At 39.8% G+C, this 21,486-nt stretch overlaps 1 protein-coding gene across 23 annotated transcripts in view; it reads right to left on the reverse strand.

The window, feature by feature from the left end:
* The window catches only part of DTNA (dystrobrevin alpha), a 224,334-nt gene that overhangs the window by 54,671 nt on the left and 148,177 nt on the right, over positions 1–21,486 (reverse strand). For all 23 annotated transcript variants that reach the window (XM_058420159.1, XM_058420166.1, XM_058420154.1 and 20 more), the window contains 4 exons: positions 14,060–14,273; positions 6,790–6,875; positions 5,156–5,310; positions 256–361 (listed from right to left, as the gene is read on the reverse strand). In XM_058420159.1, coding sequence (XP_058276142.1) covers positions 256–361; positions 5,156–5,310; positions 6,790–6,875; positions 14,060–14,273 — 561 coding nt within the window. The remainder of the gene's footprint in view (positions 1–255; positions 362–5,155; positions 5,311–6,789; positions 6,876–14,059; positions 14,274–21,486) is intronic.

Raw genomic sequence — 21,486 nt, forward strand, 5'->3', positions numbered from 1 at the left:
GCCTATTGCTCTTTGCTTATCCAGTGCACAGGAGGAGACATGATCAGGTTACCTTCCTGAGCACAGCAAAATTTAAGCCATGTTCCTGGATGAATGACCAACAGACTTCTTCAAAGATTTTACTAGTCATTGTAAAAATAGCACATGGAGTCAATGAACCCACAGTAGCTTTTACAAAATCATCTAGAGAGCATGAAAATTGTCACACCAAAGTTTATTCTTGTAACTGTGTTTTGGCAGTGTCTCTTTACTTACCATTTTCAACATTTGCCAGTCGATGCAGAAGTGGTAACCACACTAGACACTGTGGCGGGGGATCAGACATGAGAGTATCCAAGAAAGTGTTTAATGTGACTTTTTTCTGCTCAAACAAGCAAACAAACATGCACAAAAAATCAGTAATTAGACATCTCAAAATGATTTTATCTTGTGTCTACAGAAACACTTGAGAATAAGTTTCAAACACTGTTTACCTGTAGCCCTGATTTACTAAAAAGAACAAGTGATACTAGCAAAGCCTTTCCAGACTATTTTTAGTCGGTACAATGATACAACTGATGACTAGAAGTCATTCTCACAAGGCTGGGTTGGAGACACTTAGCTCCCACTCACTTCCAGACTCTCTTCTGGAGTCACTGCCTGAAGATGCTTTGTGGTTAAGGGTGGTATTCAACCCTGCATGTTCTCATCTGCTTTGAGTATCGTGTGACAAGTACAAGTGCATGCAGGGTATCACTGTGTATGACCAGTTTTCAATTGAAAAATCACTGCTAAGGTGCTCCAAAAAGGAAAATGAGAGAAAATACTGGCAAGGGAGTACAAATTTGAAAGAAATATAGGACAGGGGGAGACCAGCATGGGCAATTTGTTAATTTAAGAAACTCTGTTTGTCTGAGGAGCAATGGGAACTAGTTATGGGTGAGCCCTGATTGTGGGATTGTCAAGATTGCATATGGTCAGGGACTGCAACTGTTGCTTAACTCTTCACACCTTTAAGCAATCAGAGATCTACACCCTTTAAATTTCAAAGAGATTTAAACTCTAAGATATCCCTGTTGATTTTAAAAATGCAATCTAGGGCCTTAAATTTCTTAGGTGTCTGGAAAAAGTAATCACAAATCTTATTTAATTTGTTTTTTCAATCAGCAACTGTGTCCTGGGTTACAGTGTAAGATGTGCCCAAAGTATGTATTCTATCATCATCTACATGAGATGTTGAAACTAAGTTGTGCACTGTTTCCCTTGCCCCCTGCCTCCAGACTAGCTTCTGTTAATGGCCCATCAATGCCCTGCTGCATGACTCATAGGTGACTCCCCCCAGGAGCTATCTCTGTTTAATGGGCAATCAAGGACCCATTGCAAGACTGATAAAATGATATCAGCCCATTGTGAGATGCTCCGCCCAGGGGGAGGAGCCAAGCATTCCCACCTGGATATAATCTGGGATTTGGGACAGCACAGGCAGCCTTACCCACTGGATTCCCAGAGGACAAGAGCTACCAGACCTTTCTGCAGGAACACTGCTTCAACAAGACTACTTCATCTGGACTGCTACCACCACGGTTTCAGGTTGTATTCTGACTCTGTCAGTGATCTTTTGTACCATTGCATGTGTTTTATTTTATTTTACTTTTTTTTCTTTCCTATTAAATTGCTTTTTTCTGACTTGGAGTCTCTCCCTGGTTTTGCCTTCAAGCCAGCACACACTGAGCCTTCCTTAAATAAAATGTAAGAGGCAAAAATATTGAGCCCTGCTGAGAATATATTTAGATATGTTTTATAGACATACATATTTAAGTAGTATCCCCATATCCAAAGGGATGGCTAAATTTTCATATCTGATTGCATAAGCTGCTGCTTTAACTTGCTAAAGAACTGTGGTTATCCCATGAGGAAGCTAAGCAGCAGTTATGCAGTGACATGTATCATCTCTGTATGTTGTGGAATTCTTTAAGAGCTGAGATTTCCAGATGGAGTATCTGTGCTCCATTTACACACAATTACCACCAGATGTAAATAAAAACATTATTGCTCTTATACACTGAGTGATCAATGAAAAACATGTCACACTGCAACAGTCTCAGGGACGAAATACTGCAAGATATTTGGAAAGACATAAAGGTATTTGTCCCTAGGAGAAAATACCTCAGGCTACTGTGAAAATGGGCTTGATTCTTTAATGAACAGAAATAGCCAGAATATGAGCTCTAAATCTCACTGGAATACTACCTTTTCCCACAAGAGCTGCAGTATGCAAGTCCAGTCAAACACTACCACCTGCTTGCTGAATGAATTAACTTCCCAGCCACGGAGAGTAGATAACCACTTCCCAAATAGGCATCCTATGCTATGAGCATCAGCTCAGAGAAAAGGATCTTTCTTTTGGAGATGTGGATTTCTCTTTCTGCTGGGGATGCCCAGCACGGCTTTGCTGACCAATGCTGCCAGCAAATGTCTGTGTTGCCTGCAGCAGAACTTGAGAGCACAGGGGGAAAAAAGGTGGAAGGAAGCTCAGGAAAAGAAGGGACCTCCAGTGCCCCATACTGCAGAGCTGAGTAGCCTTAGATCTTCACTCTGCTCTTGAAGAGATACACACAACCAGTCTAACAAACAAGAACAGCTCTTCCACAATGCAGTGGGCTTTTGAAAGCAGCTATAACTTTAAATGTGATTGGCACCAAATAAGGCAACTTAGCTTCAATAACAGCTTTATGGCCAAAGTGCTCTGGTGATCACTGATTTTATGGATTAGAGAAAAAAAGCACTGTCCCTTAAAAGGACACCGTCAGAGCAATTTCCATACATTTTCCTCCTGCAATTTTCTTTCAGCTGCTGGGAAAGTTTAAACCGAAAGCTGTTTTCTAAATATACACTGCACACAGATGGAGTCTAGGTTTGTGGAATAACACTTAGACAAGTGCTAAGAAAATGAAGTTAGTGTCTATCTTTTTAGTTTGGGTTAACTTTTTTTTTTTTTTTAAATTGGTTTTTACAATAGTAACAATACTGTTTAATACAAATACAGTGTAACATCACATCAATCCCGTTATGGGGGAAAGTGGTGATGATAAAACTTCTTTTTGAGCCATAGATTTGTATTCTGAAACATTAAATCACTTGCTCCATCATTTCTGTCCCACAAATCTGCTGATGAGGAAACACTGTTGTTTCTACTTTGAACAGCCATTCAGTCTAGCAGTGGTTCACAGGCAGAGGAAAATACATGGTTGGATCAAGTAAACCAGTAGAATTGGGAATAGTTAAACATTTCCGCAAAAGGAAAAACTCTTTCAGATGTAAACTGAATGGATTTGACACCATAACCAGATAATTCCCAGATTTTTTTATTTCCCTGTAATTGGAGAATATCTGTATGTGAAGGGGTTGAAAGGATCCTGGAAAGTAGAAGTTACCCAAAGTGAAAACAAGTGAGAGTACAAAACTTATTCCAAGGTATCAACTTCTGATAAAGCTACACACAATATAACAGAAAGAAAGAATGACTTATGTGTATGACTAAGACTGTAAATACCATTTATCATGGTGTCAAAAAGATCTGAATTTCATTTCAAAACTCTGGTTCATCCTTAGTGAGGATGTAATGAGAACTACATGAAGTCAATTTAAGCAAAATATCAGACTAGATTTACAAGAGTACTTGGCTCCCTCCAGATGCAAAACAGCAGCTTTGCAAACCTGCTGTGTACCTACATCAGTCAGAGACTTAACTCTTGTTAGCTCTAAGTGGAGTTTGTAAACAAAACCATCAAATGCCTGCTTGAAGATGTTGCTTCTAAAAGTACCTTAATGCATCTGGTCCACTCAGCTGGATGCAATCTCAAAAGCAAGTGCCATTTCTGATGGCTACTGAGATACAAAATGAGGCCTGAATTACATTTTTCCAGGAAAACAAATTCCTTTTTTTCATCTATAATAACAGCATGTCCAACATGCAAGGCTGAATGCCCTCTTGCCATGCAAGAGCACTCTTTCATTATTTTAGCACAAGACTACCAGAAGTCACTTCACCATGTAAATTCTTCAACACAAGATGAAGTGTTGTTTTAAGGCTCCCTCTGTGAAACAAGATTAGTTTCACATATGCAAACATTACCATTTAAAATGAATTGGGAGATGACTCAATAAATGAATTTCAACATCTCCTTTCAGTTGACTGGAGTGTCTATTGATTAATGATGAAACTGACAGAATACAAAAAATGAGACTCTATTTTGCATGAAAATGACACTATTCCTGCTCCATTGAACTTACTTGTTCAACAGTATTCAGTTAGCAAATGAAAGGATAAAGAGAAGGGAAATACAACTTGTATTTCTAACATTGTCCCAGTTTCAGCATATTCCCTTACTACATATTTATGGAATTACACAGTGTAATGTGTGGAAAGAGGCAGAGGAATTCTCTCTTTTGCCACAGGAAAAGTGGACAATCAGCCATTATGGAATCTAGTGAAGTGCTATGTATTAGCTGAAGCCAATGTGCTGTACCTAGTGTTACCTATGGAGTCTGTTGTGTACAGAGTGTACCTATGGAGTTGCAGAAAAATCTTGTATTTTCTTCAGGATAAATTCATTGCTTTCCTGACCCTACCTCACTGGGAATTTTCTAACATATACTGACTCCCATTTACAAAAAAAGTTTCAAGGTGATTTTCTTCTCACTCCTAAACTTGTGTGCCTATCACTGGGAAAACATGAAGTTTGATTTTTTTTTTTTTTTTTTTTTTTTGGTGGGACTTCAGCTTTGTATGGAGAAGTTAGTCTTGTGTATGCTTATACCAAAACCAACTAAATGGAGTGGAGAACAGCATGCCTTGAGGTATAAATATATATAATACCTATAGGTACATATGCAACAGGTGCTTAAATTAGGAAATTCCCTAATTTAGGAACGTGTAAGTCAAGATTCTGCTCTGAATCACTTTTTGACTAAACCTCTCTCTTTGTGGTTATATGGGGAGACTATAGCAATCAGCTTCCTGTTGAAGGCACCAAACCTACACGCCAGAAATCAGCAGTGCATCTTCCCCTCATCCGGCCCCGTGCTTCCTGGGCAAATATACACATATGTGTAAGACAGGAACAGTCTTGGCCTGCTCAGAGGGGAGATTGAGATCCTGCATCTCTTCATTTACCTGTTGTGAGAAACAGGATTTTGCCGACTGTTCAGTGTAACCAAATGAAGGCCCCTCAAAGACAGCGGTGGGCAGCTTGAGAACCTCGCGCAGGAACATGTCGTACCTGCCATAAACCATCACCCCGCTGGAGTCAGAAATCATGGAGAAAATATCTGGAGGGGGAAAGACAAGGAAAGAACAGCAGCTTCATTATGAGCTACACATTTGCTCTGAGTTCAGTATCATCTGATTTGAAAGAGAAGTTCTAAACATGTTTGGCTTATGGAAACCTTCATTATTACTGCATCTGTAATTCTGACTCCTTTCAACAACAACAAAAAAGAAAAATTATTTGCATATTAAGAAATACCTGATTTTAATACTAAAATATTCCTGATTTGTTTTTCTTTGTGTGTGGTCATTTTTAAGCAAAGTCTGATGCTCGGCAGTAATTTAATCATGTAGGAAGGCTCTGACTTGACAAGATACGCTACATCAGCTTTTTGCCTAATGCCAGATTACCATGTTAAATCAAACTCTTGACAATGAGTTCATTAAGTCAGTTATTATTGTCTTGGACACACAAAGCAACGAAGGTCTTGCCGATATATTACTTTTCACTCTTCTCCCTTTTTTATGTATAAAAATATCACACTTTTATTATTGCAATGATGTCAGTTTGTCAGCACTTACTTCTCCACTTGTTTAAAATTATCCTCTGCTTAGCAGGAGATCTCTGACTAAGGAACATTTGTTTTTCTGGCTGTCATGTCAGCTGCTTAATTTCCAGGAATGTGGAAGGGAAATTCTGACAACGGGACTCTGGGACTGCTGACCCAAAAAATCGTTATTGTACTTCAGCCTTCCACTGGATGGACCCAGTTCCTATTCTTAAAGCAGCTTAGGGAAAAGACTGCTCAATTTGTAATTTATAACTTTAGTTCAGTCTGTATTTGAGTTTCTACACAGAAATGATATATTAAAAAATGGCACCAAATCTGGAAGACTAAATCAGTGCCTGAGATTTCTACTTGTCTGCTGTAAGCAACTATAATTTGTAAACTCAGTTTTCTTGGGCTGAGGTAGAATGTTCAGTGGAAACTGGTCAAAAAGTCTGGAAAAATGGTGTTCTGGACCTGAGCTACAGACATTGTACCACTAAACAGAAAGTTTTCCTTTGCAGCTACAAGTAAATGATGCCTTTGCTATGGGGGAACTGGGAATAAATCCTATGAAATGAGAATCTGTTCACCAAAATACATGGCATAAGAATGCCCTATGGGAGAAAATATAAATAGTACATAAATAAATTGTTCTTCTATGTATGAAAAGACATAGATGTTATTAAAAAATAATCAGAAGAAATTGTTAAATTATGCTTCATGATGTTGAGGCACTTATTTGTATTCCATATTCAATATCCCCAATAGAAAAAAACCCCGCACCAATAAAAACCTCAATGTGTGTAATTTGTCTCTAAAATCCTCAGTGTGAAGTTCAGCCATAGATTTAGTGAGATTTACTTGGAGATAAACATAGGGCAACTCCCAAACCCAGCTAAGAAACTGTAACTTACCCTAATTCCCTCTTTTCTACCTGTACTGTTATTTCTCCAAAAATAACAATTTTAACAGGTAAAAAACATCACTTACATCTTAATTTGTCCATGATTTTTCCTCCACAAAGAGTTGCCAAGGCCATTTTGACAGCAAAAACGGAAATTTTTCCATGTCCTTCTCTGTTTAAAAGTAGAAAGTAGACATATTTTATATGTTGATTTTATGAGAATATGTTCAATTAAAATGGATAGTTCTGACATCACTTACTGAAATGCACAATATATGTGGATTGACATACAAAGAAATAAGACCTTTAAGAAGAAAGATTGTTTTGTGGGAACACACATCATTACACTGTTCTGTAAAGATCTCAGAGCATATTTATTATGTATAGGAAGCTCAGTATTAAACAGTTTATCTCATTATACGGTACAGTGATAATTATTACTACTATTTGTGGTACAGTAGCACTGGGAGACACCTATCACATTCATGTCTTCCTTATCCTAATTGCTTTGGGAATTTTTTGGACCTAAAAGATTGCAAGTAAGTGAAAAACTCAGCACTGGGAACAAAAGTGATCACATCATTGCACAAAGTTCATCTGTATGTGTCAGTTGGTCCTGACAATTGCCTTTAAACAATGCACCTGACCCCCCAGGAACCTCAAAGAAAGACTTTGCTGAAAAATGGGGACTATGCCTGCATCCAGAATGAACAAAAGACGTATGTTGTTATATTTGTTATATTTTGTCCCTGGTTTGCTCAAGATGAGGCTGCACCTGGCTCTCTACTTTCAATTTACAATGCATAAATGCTAATAAACCCCAAATTCATCCAGGAGTTTGTCTTGGGGTAAAAAGGCACATTTCCAACTCTTCCCCAAGTTGTCTTGAAGCATGCAGTGGCTTAACTTTATTATTCCTCTCGCTATCCTCATTCTCCTTTTACAGCCATTATGGTCCCCAACGACCACCTGCCATCACAGAAACCCTGGTTTATTTGAGCCACATGAGAAAAACATGACTTCACACACTGCAGGGCACACTTAGCCCCTAAAACATCTATCAGCCCCAGTTCAGTATTCAGCCCCTTTCCAAGGATGAGAATGAATATGCTCTCCTAAGTTCATCTACTTCCTAATGTCAATTTTCTTGACATCCAAATGGTGAAATGCGGTTTTTCTTGGAATTCTCTGAATCTTACTGCAAGGAAGTAGGAGTCTAGAGTTGCACTGGGCCAACTTCTGTCCATCATCCAAACCCCTTGACATTACTTCACAGCTTCCCACATGAATTAATGATACTAATTAATGACATCAGTGAGGACATGTCATCATGCTTTAAAAAGGAGACAAGCAATATTTGTGAGATTAGCAAAATGGCAGCCACGTTTCCTTCTAATTCTGACAGGATTAATGACAGAACTAGATAATGAAGTTTTGTTAAGTTTTTCGGAATGGAGTTTCTTTGATCTTCAGTCCACTCTACCAGGGAACACAATGTTTATAAGAGATTTCCTGTTTAACGTACAGAGTCATGGCCTACGTAGGATTGTCTAAGTGCACTGGCAATTGTAGTATATATAAATTTAGCTCTCCATCAATAGTTCTAAAATTACTCTGTTCATTGTCACTCAGAATTTTAACAAAGAAAATTGTATCTGATCAGAACTAAAAGATGAAATGGCTCTTGAATGACATGGAGCTTGTGACTCTTTCTCTGCTAATCCCAAACCAGACTAATGCAGTAACATATACCTATCAGACAGACATGAATGGTATACTCACATCTGTACATTGATGCACGCTACATGCTTCACTGCTATGTTCATTAAGTCACTCAGACTTTAGAAAATGAGTCAGTTCCCTAAGCTTGACTAGCTAATTATCTTTAAAGTTCATTGAATTAGATTTAGTTCTACATCAGTGTAACCCATAATTCTAAATATCAATTCTAATTATCCTTTCCACTCATTTGAAATTCTGGTTTTTGCCAGACAATCAACTAGAAATACAGGCAAAAAGTAATAAATTCACTATTTCAGTATTTAAGAAAGAAATATTTACTGTGTTCTTTAATGCTGACTTTTGGGCACACTGTATTTTTCATTACATGAGTTCCCTTTGACTGGCTTCATAAGATTAAAATCACACCATAGGAATTTCCAGACTTCTGTATTTCCATCCTTTGTTGACTGGATTCTGATTTGTGTAAACCAGACTTAGCACTGGCTGAGAATGTGGTCCTTTTGTATTCTTTTTGTGCACGCTGCCCTTTAAACCCTTAGGAATTTTTCTGCACTGTTTCATCATGAGGTTTCCATCTGCCTTTAAAAGAGTTGATACATATATAAATATATATATATATAAAGCTAAGTAGAAGCAATGGCATTATTAAGAAGCAATGGAAGATTTAGAGATTAAAATAAAAGCCCATGTGGAAGTTCTTCAGATTTAGATTATTTTTCCCAGGAGTTTTAGTTACTAATAGGATTATATTTTTGCATGGCACACACATATCAACTTTCCACTTCAGCTTCAGCTTCAGCTTTCCACCCTAGAGCCATTGGCTTTTCCCATTACTCAAACGGTTATGGAAGAGAGGAACAGAAAAAGAAAAGATATCATTTATCTCTTCAATCTCTCCATCTGAGTTGATTTGTTTTGACACTGTACTTTGTATCGGTCATTTGTGTTCCTAAAAGCATCACAAGAGCCAGTAGAAAGCCAATTTGCCTTCCAAATATATATGTCAGTGTGTTTTTGTGTGTGTGGATATTTAAACACACATGCATATTTAAATACATATGACTGACGAACAGACAGGTTAATGGGGCCTGAGACTCGCCAATATCGTTTGGATCCAGAAGTGCTCTAAGCTATGTCTAAGCACTACAGATGCCCTTGACTGGCAGCACTGGGGCCTCACAGTGTTTGCTGTGCAACAGCAAATGCTGAAGCAGTGGCTCAGAGCAGCAGGAAGATCTCAGTAGAAGTCAGCGCTCCCTGAAAGCAGCTTTGGGCTGGCTAATGCAAAGAGAAATAAATTTTACTAGTAGAAATAGGAGAGGTCAGCAAATATTTTGATTTTATATTGCACCTCTCTTACTGAGGTTCCTCTTCAGCAAGAAGCAGAAATGATGTCAAAAGCAAACCTTGAAGCTGATGTGCACTTAGCAACAATACAGGATGGAGTACTTAGGAAAGGGAATGATGACCAGGGTTGAAGGTTATATCCTGCTGCTTGGGGAAAAAAGGGCAAAAAATTATACATGCTTTTAGATTCCAGAGTAGAGCAGGTTTCCTCTTTTACTGCATAGCTGCAGAGAGAGACAGCCTGGCCCCAGAGCAAGGAAACCCCACAGACTGCCTGACAAAATCCACAGGCCACCAAGGCTGAGTCCAGCTCCAGGGCCTGATTTTGTCTACTGGGTCACCAAGGAGAGCAGTACCAAATAGATGACACTGTCATTCGTCAGGAACTCTAGCAACACCCATACTGAGACAGCCATATGGTCGGGAAAGCTATCAAGAAATAGCATCGCATCTTTAGAAACAGCAAATGCACCCCATGAAAAGGACATTGAGAAAATGTAATTTTTCTCACTAATGAGGCTTAAGTGCTGCTCCCTCAATACTATAAGGTATCTTTTGCAAAACTAACAAAAGTTCTTCAGTTATTGGTTACTACCCACTGTAACCAAGGCAGTTAATTCTGAAATGTCAGAGGCTGTAATTACAAATTCCCATTCTCACAACGAGATTCTGGAGATGAAATTTTATTGACATTTAGCAAGATTTTTTCACGTAAGACAGCTAAATGCATGATGACCAAATAATGTCCAAATCTCTGAAATGTATTTTTTTTTTTGCTGGACTACCTTTGTAAAAGCCTCTGTGGCTTTCAATGACAGGAGAAGAGAGGGAATTAAACACTTTACAGCTCTGAATAGATGAATGAGTAAGAAGTTGTATTTCCAAAATAGATATTGATCATCTTTATGTACTGAAATCATTACAGTTCAAATGTTCCTTTGATCAAACAAGGGCATGAATACTTCCTCTTTTCGCTGGAGAAGTCAAGCCACACCCCTGTCAGACAGGATCTCTTTCACGTCCCAGGGCCCACAACTCCATTCACAGGACAGTGTATGTCAAGGAACCGAGAGAATTCAGCTATTTTCTTATCAGTTAAACTTTACATCAGGAATAGCTGGAGATGATCTAGCATGGAATATTTCACACTCTGTTTAAAAGGAGCTTTTTGGAGAACCACTCGACTGAATGAGGCTGACATTCCACCTGACTGCTTAGGCTTTGACACCAGCCTCGGAGGAATTTTTCAGAGAGGTTTGTACTTGTCAACTTTTTATGTAGTACTCGGTGTGCCAGTGAAGGAAGTGTGCTATTATTTCATAAAGCCAGTTAATCGCCTTAGGCCTTGAAGCAAAAACTATTGCCCAATTTCAACATGTGGCTAAAACCGTAGTTCAGGCATGTTTCTGTCTAGGTTTTTTTAAAGTCTGACCACCTCATTCTGCTCACTGGTTTTGGTCTGTCACGATCATCTACCACATGATGCTAACTTCCACATACTAATGATAAATTAATTGGAGAAGTACTTCTGTTTGTGAATTCTGAATTTGTTGGCTTGCAGTTTTATAAGGTTGTACTTTAGTTTACTCTTAGCAGCATGAAGGAACATCACATTCAGTCTTATGTGAAATTCTATACACTATAATTTTTCCCCACTTTTTCTCCTTTCAGGGCTGAGCAGCAGAGAAACAAAATTATTTGTGAGTCTAATGAATCCCCAAGGCCATAAAAAGCCCATTAAAAATGGGATGTAAGCTGAGCACTGGCAGTGGCCAAGTTGGCCCACATGCCATGACAGTACACTGTGGTTCCTTTTGTGTTTTGCTTGCCAAGTTTAGCTCCTGAGAAGACATCTGTATTGCAGGCCTAAGGAAACACTCATTGCCAGAGGGCAGACTGGCAAACCTACTAGGTTTTCAGCAGGCTATAAAAGAAGGAAGAGGCTTGGCGGATCTTCAGCCAGTACAGTACACAAAGAGCAACATATATATTAACTAGCACTAAATAAATGAGACCGCGGCGGGCTTATCAGATTTTAAAATACGAAATAACTTGTCCCTTGTGGTCCTGTCATTTATGTTAGGTCGCAGACTCCATCTCTCCACTTCCTCTGGATTCCAAATGGGACATGAAAAACTGCACTACCTTCTCTGGACCTCTCATTTGACCTTGCTGAATTTCATGAGGAGATTCCCATGGGCCCGCTTCCATGGCCTGCTGAGTCGCTCTGGATGGCATGCAAAGCACTGCTTCTCTCTGAGCACGAGGCCACAGGAAAAGACCTTGCTCCTCCTTCCACCATCCTCTAACTTTGACCAGAGAATGACCTTTCTCTGCTGCACTGGAGGGGAGAGAAAGGAGCAAGATGGGAAGCAGAGGCAGCAGCTCTGGTCAGACCCCAGCAGCTCTCACGCTGTCCCTGTAGCATGTAGAGCTACCTCCTTCACCCTGTTTCCCAGAAACCAAGAAAACTGAACCACCAGTGGTTCTTAAACCAATATCCAACATGAAACTTCAATGATGTGAGTCATACTAAAGTGTTGGGCACATTCTGACAATCAGAGGTTTGCCTGGTATGTCTTTAGTTGTGACAGGTATCTGGACTTCCATTACAGTATTGAGAGACCTAGCTGACACATATCTCCACGAAACCTGAACTTAGGTATCTCAGACTGCACCTGAACCTCATCTCACACGTTTGGTGTATTTAATACGGGGTGAAAGGCAGCTAGTCCCTATCTCTGACCTCACAGCTGGGAGCCTCTTCCTAGGGTTTCCTTGGGTGTCTCTCCCCTTGTGGAAAGTGCATCCCATGCACTACACTCAGAGGCAGCACAACAGACTGAGCTGCCGCTGGACAAATGGAGTGAGGGTCACAGCTTCCTCACCCCTGGGGGGGCCTGATGGGAGCCCAGAAACAGATCATGAACCACAGCACATGGGATGTTTTCAGGGAAAGCAAAACCTTATCCCCTTAAAAACATTCTCTGATTCCCTCCAGGGGACTAAATTTCTCTACTCCATTTTGCTACAGCAAGTAGCTGTGTTGTGTACTTGAGATCTTTACCCCTTTATAGTGAGCTACAAAATAACCATATTATCACAGGTCTTGCTTCCACAGTCCAGGGTCTTTCCCTGTGTTTACCAGCCAGGAAGCAGTTTACTTGTGGCAGGCAGCAATAAATGCATCTGGTCAATTCTAGCATCTTTTAGTGTGCTTGTCACAGCCCCAATGGTATGAATTAAAATGCCTGTTTCTTCTTTGATTGCCCTTGAGGGGAGGAAAGTATTCCTGAAGGCTATGATTTCGCAGTGGATTGGCTTTTCTTCCTCTCAGAGGGGCAGGAGGAGAGGTTGAGTGCAGCCTTCTCATGTGGAACATCTAGTTTTTCTCCCCGTTGCCATGGTGACTGAGCCACTGGCTGGTCTGGCACCGAGAGGTGCTCAGTGACACCCAGTACCAGGGCAGCAAGAGAAAGGACTGGGAAGAGACAGGGGAATCATCCTTATTTTAATGTTTAATGGCCAGTGTTTTCTATTGGTAAATTTTCAAAAAGTAAGCCATGAAGTGACAACATCTGCATCTGTCAGACTTAGCCACTGTTCTCCAATAAATCAGTTTTGAGGGTTGCAAATAGTGCAGTACAGGTTGCCAACTACGTATTCAGAAACTGTAATAGGTATACACAGAATACTCATTAATGTTAAGTGGTTTGTTCTATCTCAAACTTGTTCTTTTTGTAATACGAGTCCCATGCAGTAATAAACAACATTGATTTCATCATCTCCAGGTCTTTAATCCTATTTCTGTCATGGTCTCAAAATCATGCTGCATTGGCATGAGCCAGAAAAAAAAAAAATTGCTTACAGCTGCAAGAACTTGCAGGGAAACGAGCTCTCTCAAAATAATGAGCTATTAACCCATGGCACTGCTGCAGAGGCATTGCAGTGGTGTCAGCCACTGGTGTGTCAATAAACAACGAGACAAATTAGAAGCGCATGTGAATTTGTTTCTGTAGATTAATTCTTCTTTGATATAAACTGGAACGAGTCTGAGTAGCTGGATGAAAACACAGTTGTGCTGAATTTGGCTCAAAAGAAAGGAAAGCAGAGGCCCTCAATTTAGGTTATCTCCCTAGTTAGCACTATTCACATGCTCGTTATTTGGGGCAGAATTGAGCTTATTCAATTGTTTTCCAGAGATATTTCTGGAGGAAGTAAAATCCTTTCAGCCCCCAGGAGAGGAGGGAAGAGAGGCAGACTTACGGATCAAAGGCCGCCAGCAGGAAGTTGAGCAGCAAGCTGATGGACTGCTCAACGTTGATCTGATGGGTCGTCGGCATCCGTTTGTTGAGCTGATAGAAGATGGTTGAAATCACAGCTTCCAGGCGAGCCACGTTCAGTTCGATGCTGGGGTCAAGGTTGTTCAGCGCGTTCTCCCGCAAGGCTTCGATCACATTCCAGATGTCCACCAGGTGCACTAGGGGACAGGACAGAAAGACTCAGCTGGGAAAACGTGCTCCTGAAAGCAGCTGAGAAAAAGAGTCACCTCCTCCCACGGGGAGGGGAATAACACAACCATGTACAATGCGCTTCATGAATAATTAAATGAATTAATGCATTTTCCATCACCGAATATTGAATCTGGTGGAGGAATGAGCAAATAAAATTCAAATCCGTTAATAAGCAAACAATATATTGATATTAGTAGCTGTAATGAGTACAACCTCAGCTTGGGAAATCATTCCTCATTGTATGAAGTATTCAAATAAAAGGCTGTATTTTACAGAAATCACTGAAAGGTAAACATATGCTAATTGTTTTTCTGAACCATGCTTTTATGAATCCCCATTCAGAAACTACTCTTAGATATTAATTTGCATAGCAGATGGGCTTTTCAGAAGATCCTACGAATACTAAGTGCTTATCACATACTGATATTTTGAAAATTCTTTTCAGCAATTTGTATGGAAAGCAAAATATTTTACAGAAACAGAATTGTAATTGAGTCAGGGTACATTTAAACAAATAACACATAATGAAGTGATCCGAAAGTCATATTTTATGTCTTCTAAATATATTTGCCAAATGATTTGTTAAATCTCTCTCCTTGATGAAGTCCTGGTCTAAGCCGAATTTGATGGGGCCTGTTTTTACCAGCAAGGACAGCTTAAAGGACAATCTCTGCTCACCCTTCATATTTTACTCAAACAGAAATCTTGTTTGCAGAGCACTGTTATTGTGGCAGTATGATTGGCTTGCCGTGGATTGCGGTTTCCAGAAGAGGTGCACTGTGCCAAAAATAAAGAAACTCCTACAGTAATTTAAAAACTGGATTTAGTTCAAACCTGAACTCAAAGGTTCATCCCTTTATCTTAATGTCCTATCAAAGTGTCAATTTAAAAAAAAAAAAGAAGTCAGAACGCTCAGGGTGCAAATTCTTTTTTTCACCAGAGAAACTACTGCACAACTCCCATTACACAGCATGGTGATATGTCTTATGATGTATCAAAAGCCACTTGTATGTGGAAGGAGATCCTTGTTTTTGTAGATAAACTTAATTATAATCCTCCTCCTCATATTTTTACTTGATTGGTTTGCAGGTGCTGTCTCAGACTGCAATGTGACATGATGGTCTGATGGCAGGGAAATGTAAGCTGATAGTAGATGGATGACAAAACCAGATACAGTCATTTTACTTAGTCTAGAATTTTGCCCTATGATTGGGTTTCCCTTCTTTTGCCTCAGGAATAAATAGCCTCCAACACCATGCTAGTGCAGATGTAAGCCCAAAGAGGAAGATATACCATACAGATGAGTGGTAATAGCAGCAGCAACTACTTTAGGGACTTAGGAACAGCACTTTCCCACTTCTTGCTGTTCCCTAGCAAGTAACCGTGAAAACCTACAAAATACAGTCCCATTTTAACAGTGAAGTATTTATTTTATCTTTGTATTAAAAGGAAATTTCTATAGGCAAACTTGTATGCTGGCAGGTTGCCCTCAAAATGTTATCCTGAATTAAGCTGATGTTTGCACAGCCAGGTTTTAGTAGCGGGGGACTACAGGGATGGCTGCTGTGAGAAGCTGCCAGAAATTTCCCCAAGTTTGGCAGAGCCAGTATCAGCCAGCTCCAGGATGGACCTACTGCTGGCAAAGTCTGCACCATCCAGAAATGGTGGTAATGCCTCTGGGATAACATATTTAGGAAGAATTAAAAAAAGGGTTTTGCACAGTTGTAATTACTGCCAAAAAATAGCAGGGTGAGAATATGTGAGAGCAACAGCCCTGTACACACCAAAGTCAGCAGAGAAGGAGAGACAGGAGGTGCTCCAGGCACCAGAGCTGAGATTCCCCTACAGCCCACCACGCAGACCACAGTGATGCAGCTGAGCTCCTGCAGCCCATGGATGGCCAGGGTAATGCAGAGATCCATCTGCAGCCCCTGGAGGAGCCCACACCAGAGCAGGTGGGTGTCTGAGAGGAAGCTGTGAATCTGTGGGAGGCCCATTCTGGAGCAGGCTCCTGGGTCTGCAAACCCATTGAGAGAGAATGGGTTTCCACAATGGAGCAGTGTCCTCATAGGACTTGTGACTCTGTGGGAACCCATGCTGCAGTAGCCTGTCCTTGAAGGACTGCATCCCATGAGTGACCTGTGCTGCAGCAGTCTGTGGAGAAATGTTGTCCATAGGATGGACAACAGGGGAAGGGGAAGGATTCCCCTCCCTGAGCAGCAGCAGAAACAGCCTCTAAATGAACTGGCCATAATTCCCCTTCTCTGTCTCCCTGTGCCACTGAAGTGGAGAAGGTAGAGCTTGTGAAGGAGGGAGGGTGGGGGTAAGGTGTTTTTAAGGTCTTATTTTACTTCTCGTTATCCTGCTCTGATTTTGTTAATAATAAATTCAATTCATATCTCCAATTAGAATCTGTTCTGCCTGTGATGTTATTTGGTGGGTGATCTCTCTTTGTCCTTATCTCAACCCTTTGTTATATTTTCTCCCCCTTGACCAGCTGCAGAGGGGAGTGATAGAGATGCTTTGGTGGGTGTCTGGCATCCAACCAGAGCCAACCCACTACAGCTGTCTGGGTGGAATACACAACCTCTGAACTCTTCTGTTTGTTTTCTGGATGGTGGAAGAGCAATTTCCCAATAAAAAATCTGGCATGGTCTCAGATCCTTTTAATGCAGTCATTCCCACTCCCACTAAATCACTTTTCACTGTCACAGAAGTAATCTGGATAAATGGAAGACGAACTATCTCCAGGAAAACAGCTGGCATGTAATAACTGACCCTTTCTGGACAGCTTCTTCACATGGCTCAGAGGCCAGAGAATGGAGGAAGTCAGCAGACAGCAGGCCACTGTCTGGTCCAGGAGAGAAGGGTTAATGAGCATTCTACCACATGAGACACCCAAGGAAAGTACCAGAAATATAGAGCAAGAGGCCAGAAGATGCAGGAACAGGCTGGACCATGTATTTTGTAGCGGCATTAAGAGGGAAGGACAGGCAGAAAGCAAACGGTGAAATGGGATGTTTCCCTCAAGGTCGAGGGCCATGCAGGGCCTCAAGGTCGCTGGCCACGGGGGCTGTCTTTGGTCATTCAGACCAAGCAGATGAAGAAGATGCTTCCACCAGCAGTTTCACCAAGTTGGCTGCTGGTTATGTGTGCAAATCAAACATAAACTATGGAAAGATAACAACATGAGAAATTACCAGGTATAACGAATTGCAAAAGTGTAATGCCATATGCAGATGGCTCACCTTGACTTGAGGCTACACAAAGAAGAGAGCAATCCAAGAAACAAGACAAACAGGGGGACCAGCACTACATACCAAGGCAGAAATTACTAGGATAACTTTATTATAAATACTGAATGAGGATGTAAAATCAGCAACATTAGAGTTGGTGCGAAAAGAATAAACAGGACAGGCTGTTTATCTGGGAGTGTATGAGTCTGGTAGCAGAAAAAAGCATGAGAGTAGAAAAGGGCAGTTTGAAGAGTAACAAATCATGTCATCAGAGCTGCTGGGGTACCTTTCAAGTAGCCTGTGCAGGAATTGTTTTGACCATACATGTTCACTTCTGCAGTCATTGGAAACTGTGATGGTTTCCCTAACCTCGATAAAAGGTTACCCAGGGAGGATGAACCAGACATCCAGACTCCCTAACAGTGAGAATTCCATGCTGTAATTAAACATTAATTGCTGTAGGCTAGTAGTGGAAAATTCTTGAATATGGAGGAAAAGAGCTGGCACTATGAATCAGGCTGAAATGGGGGTTGGTGTCTTTATTCTTCACATGATTTAGTACCGATACTGTGTGGTTGTCAGATTTTAATGTGGGGGTTTTTGCTGTTTTGTTTTCCTACTGATATTATATTTCTCATAACACAGTCATATCCAGAGTTAGTTTTGATGATGGTCTTGGGAAGGAAAATGTCCAGAGGCTAGAAGACGTGGGACTAATAACATCAGTATACTAAACACATCTGAGAGAAAATTACTGTTTTTATTGTTAACTCTAACTTGAAAACCTCATAAGCTCTCCTGACATTCATTGGTATGCCAGAAAGGTAGGGCACAAGACTAAGAAAATGACTTATTGAAGATTACACAGCTGTAAGAGTTCCCTACCCACCATGAAATATTAGTCTCAAGGAAATGCTCTGTATTTGTGCTATAAATAATTTTACTTGGGCAATTTTTTTTTCTCCAGAAACACTTTGGTTCCATTTGAAGCTGAATAAACAACAATCCTACTGCACTATTTTATTTTGAATTTTATTCATTAATTTTATGCATATCTAAGAGGCTGGAAAGTAATATTTCCGGGAGGAGGAGATGGAAGGTGGACATGAGTCAGACATTTAAAAAGAATTACTGATTTTGAAAATAGCTGCTCAAATGTCTAGCTCTAAGTCACAAGAGCATTTTTTTAGGCTGCTGTACAGATGACTGAAGTCTCTGACCTTTACTCAAGTCAGTTGTTACGGACAAGAACCATGCAGCTAAATTAAATGTAAAAACCTAAGTGTCAACTGTTGACCAGTGACCAAGGTTCCCCCTCATGTCAGTGAAAGAAAAAAGCACCTTAAAGCATCTGTTGGGAGACAGGTGGGGTGAGCAGTGCTTTGAATCTGCCCATATTTATTCCCTGACTACAGACAAAGCCTAAAGCAACACGTTTACGTGAGATATGTAACCTCGGAGCTGGTAAAGTTAACTGAGTTGGATGCCACACCTTCCTCCTTAAACATTAAGAGAAGATGTCTTTTCTAGTCTGACTACTACATGACCTGGAATAATTCAGGTTTTATATAAAATATGAATAATAAATACTTCAATCTGTATGAACAGCTACCAGATCCTGTCATAGTCACTACTTTTCACACTGCACCACATAACCTCATGCAGATTACATTCAGGCGTAGTGCCCTACTGATCACCTCAAATTCTATTATTTTTTAAGGTTAATCATACAGTAAGCAAACTTTTAAGTATTACATCATGCTGCCAAGTCAAAGTGTCAGTATTTGCAAAAGGGAAGTAAAACACAGGACTGTGCAAACTCCACTCATTTGCACTAACAGAAATTGATGCCTATAGCTAATGTGATATCTGCATTCTGTTCAATGTAATAAGAGAATGTCAACTTTGCAAACTTTGCATAAGCTTATATTCCTCATCTTCTATTCTACCCATTTTCCATAATACCTGCTATGCTCATTTATTTATCTATCCATCCCTGAGCCTGTTTTAATCTCACTGAAGAAGGCATATCTCCTTAGTTTGCTTGCACAACACGTAGTGCAATAAACCCCAAATCTGATTTCTACATGCTACATGATGCTAACAAGAAGAGTTTGCAGAGTAACAAAGCAGCATATAAATGCAGGAGAGCTTTCTCTCTCCTAAAATCTGCCTTGAATTCCCTCAAGAGACTCAGACTCCAGAAGTTTGTTTTTAACTTCTAATTGCTGTTGTTGCTTTTGTTGCCTTGCCCACATTTCCCACTGAAAAGTGAATTATGCCTCAGCATGTGAAAGATGCCCCTTTAGAAACAGATTTGGAAAACTAGAGAAATCTGTCAGTTGTTCCTTCAGTGCCAGCAGATGATCACTATGCAGTAGGAGAAAAAGGTGCTTGGATCTAGTGCTTGCATGGTGTAAGGCTATCAAAAATCATGAAGCCCAGTCAACATTCACGGACCCTTCAGAAAGGCCTCACACTCTGTAAACAGCACAGCTATCCAGGTGTACATCTCACTCATTTGTCTGATGTCTGAAAAAAATGTAGACAATCTCCATAAGCAATTGCTAAACTGTGTTTCCCTTTAGATTTTCTGTGATCTCTGAAGTCACAGGTAAGCTAAAGCTCTGTGTTTTTACATCTTCTGTGGTGAACACTGCTAATTTAACTTCTATGACATTATGTAATATTTAAACAGCATCATAGAAGGTTTCATATTGGAGCATGCTCAGTAACAGAGAGTGATTAGTGAATGTAAATAAAGTTCAGCATCCAGACAGAAGTGGGATGACACAGATGAGGAGTGTTACAGATGGCTGCCATTCACTCCACAGCAATCATTACCAAAAAATGCACTCTTTGAGGAGACTCGGACTGAACTGCAGAGAATTAAGATTAATGCAAGAAAATACACTTCAAACAACAAATGGTATTTCCTTCATGGACTCCTTCAACAGTTAAAGCAACATTTGGAGAGTGCCTGTTGCCAGTGCACTGAGACAGAACTGCTCAGTCTCTCCCTGCAGGATGCAAGGGGATGAAGATGGCTAGCTCAGTTTGAAAGGAGTTTTGTATTTTCCCCAAACCAAAAAGTTTTCAGATACCTTCAAGTTTTACATCCTGCTCCTCTGCCTTTACCTGTGTTCAGAAAACATTTTCCATTTACTTTTTACTACTTTTATAATGAAAGTGAGCAATTAGTAGTTACAGTGCAGAATTCTCTCACCTACAACTCTGTCAACAGGTCAATTTGTGTACTCTGGATACATTTAGAGAAAACACAATTTAGCAATCTTACGTTGCTTATTTTTACACACCTACGTCAATTTTACTGATCTTGAACCTCCCTCTTTTCTTCAGGCATTTTCTACACTCTTCATTCTTCATCTTCAAAAAACCAATATATTTTAAAGTTTTTGTAACTAGTAACTTTAATTTATTTGCAATAAATAATTTTCTGTTTGGTAGATACAGTATCTTAATAGACAAAATGAGAGAGAAGGATTACATTCTTTTTTGCAAAGAAATTAATATTTACTTATGCAGTGAAAAATGCATTTTTCTATCCATAATGAAATTTATAATTATGGAAAGGCTCTGAGATATAGATAATCTTGGATATATCACTAATCTCAAAGGAGGCAGATTACTTCAAACATCAGCTGTCAAGAAATGATGTTGCCCTAGGCAAACATAAAAAAGAAAAAAACTGTAGCAAAGTTTATCTTCTAAGTAGTAAAAAAAAAAAAAAAAAAATTAAAAATTTAAAACAGTCTGTATGCTTAAGATTTCTTACCATTAAATGGACCTACTTATACAAAAATCCTCACCTACCCTATTTCATTTTTTTGTATTACATCCTAACCATGAACTTTACAAAATTATCTCTCCATTTATTCCCAAATGAACATGGAAGAGGAGATTATATTTAATCAAATACAGG

This window comes from Hirundo rustica, chromosome 1 (genome assembly GCF_015227805.2).
Source record: "Hirundo rustica isolate bHirRus1 chromosome 1, bHirRus1.pri.v3, whole genome shotgun sequence".
NCBI classification, from domain to species: domain Eukaryota; kingdom Metazoa; phylum Chordata; class Aves; order Passeriformes; family Hirundinidae; genus Hirundo; species Hirundo rustica.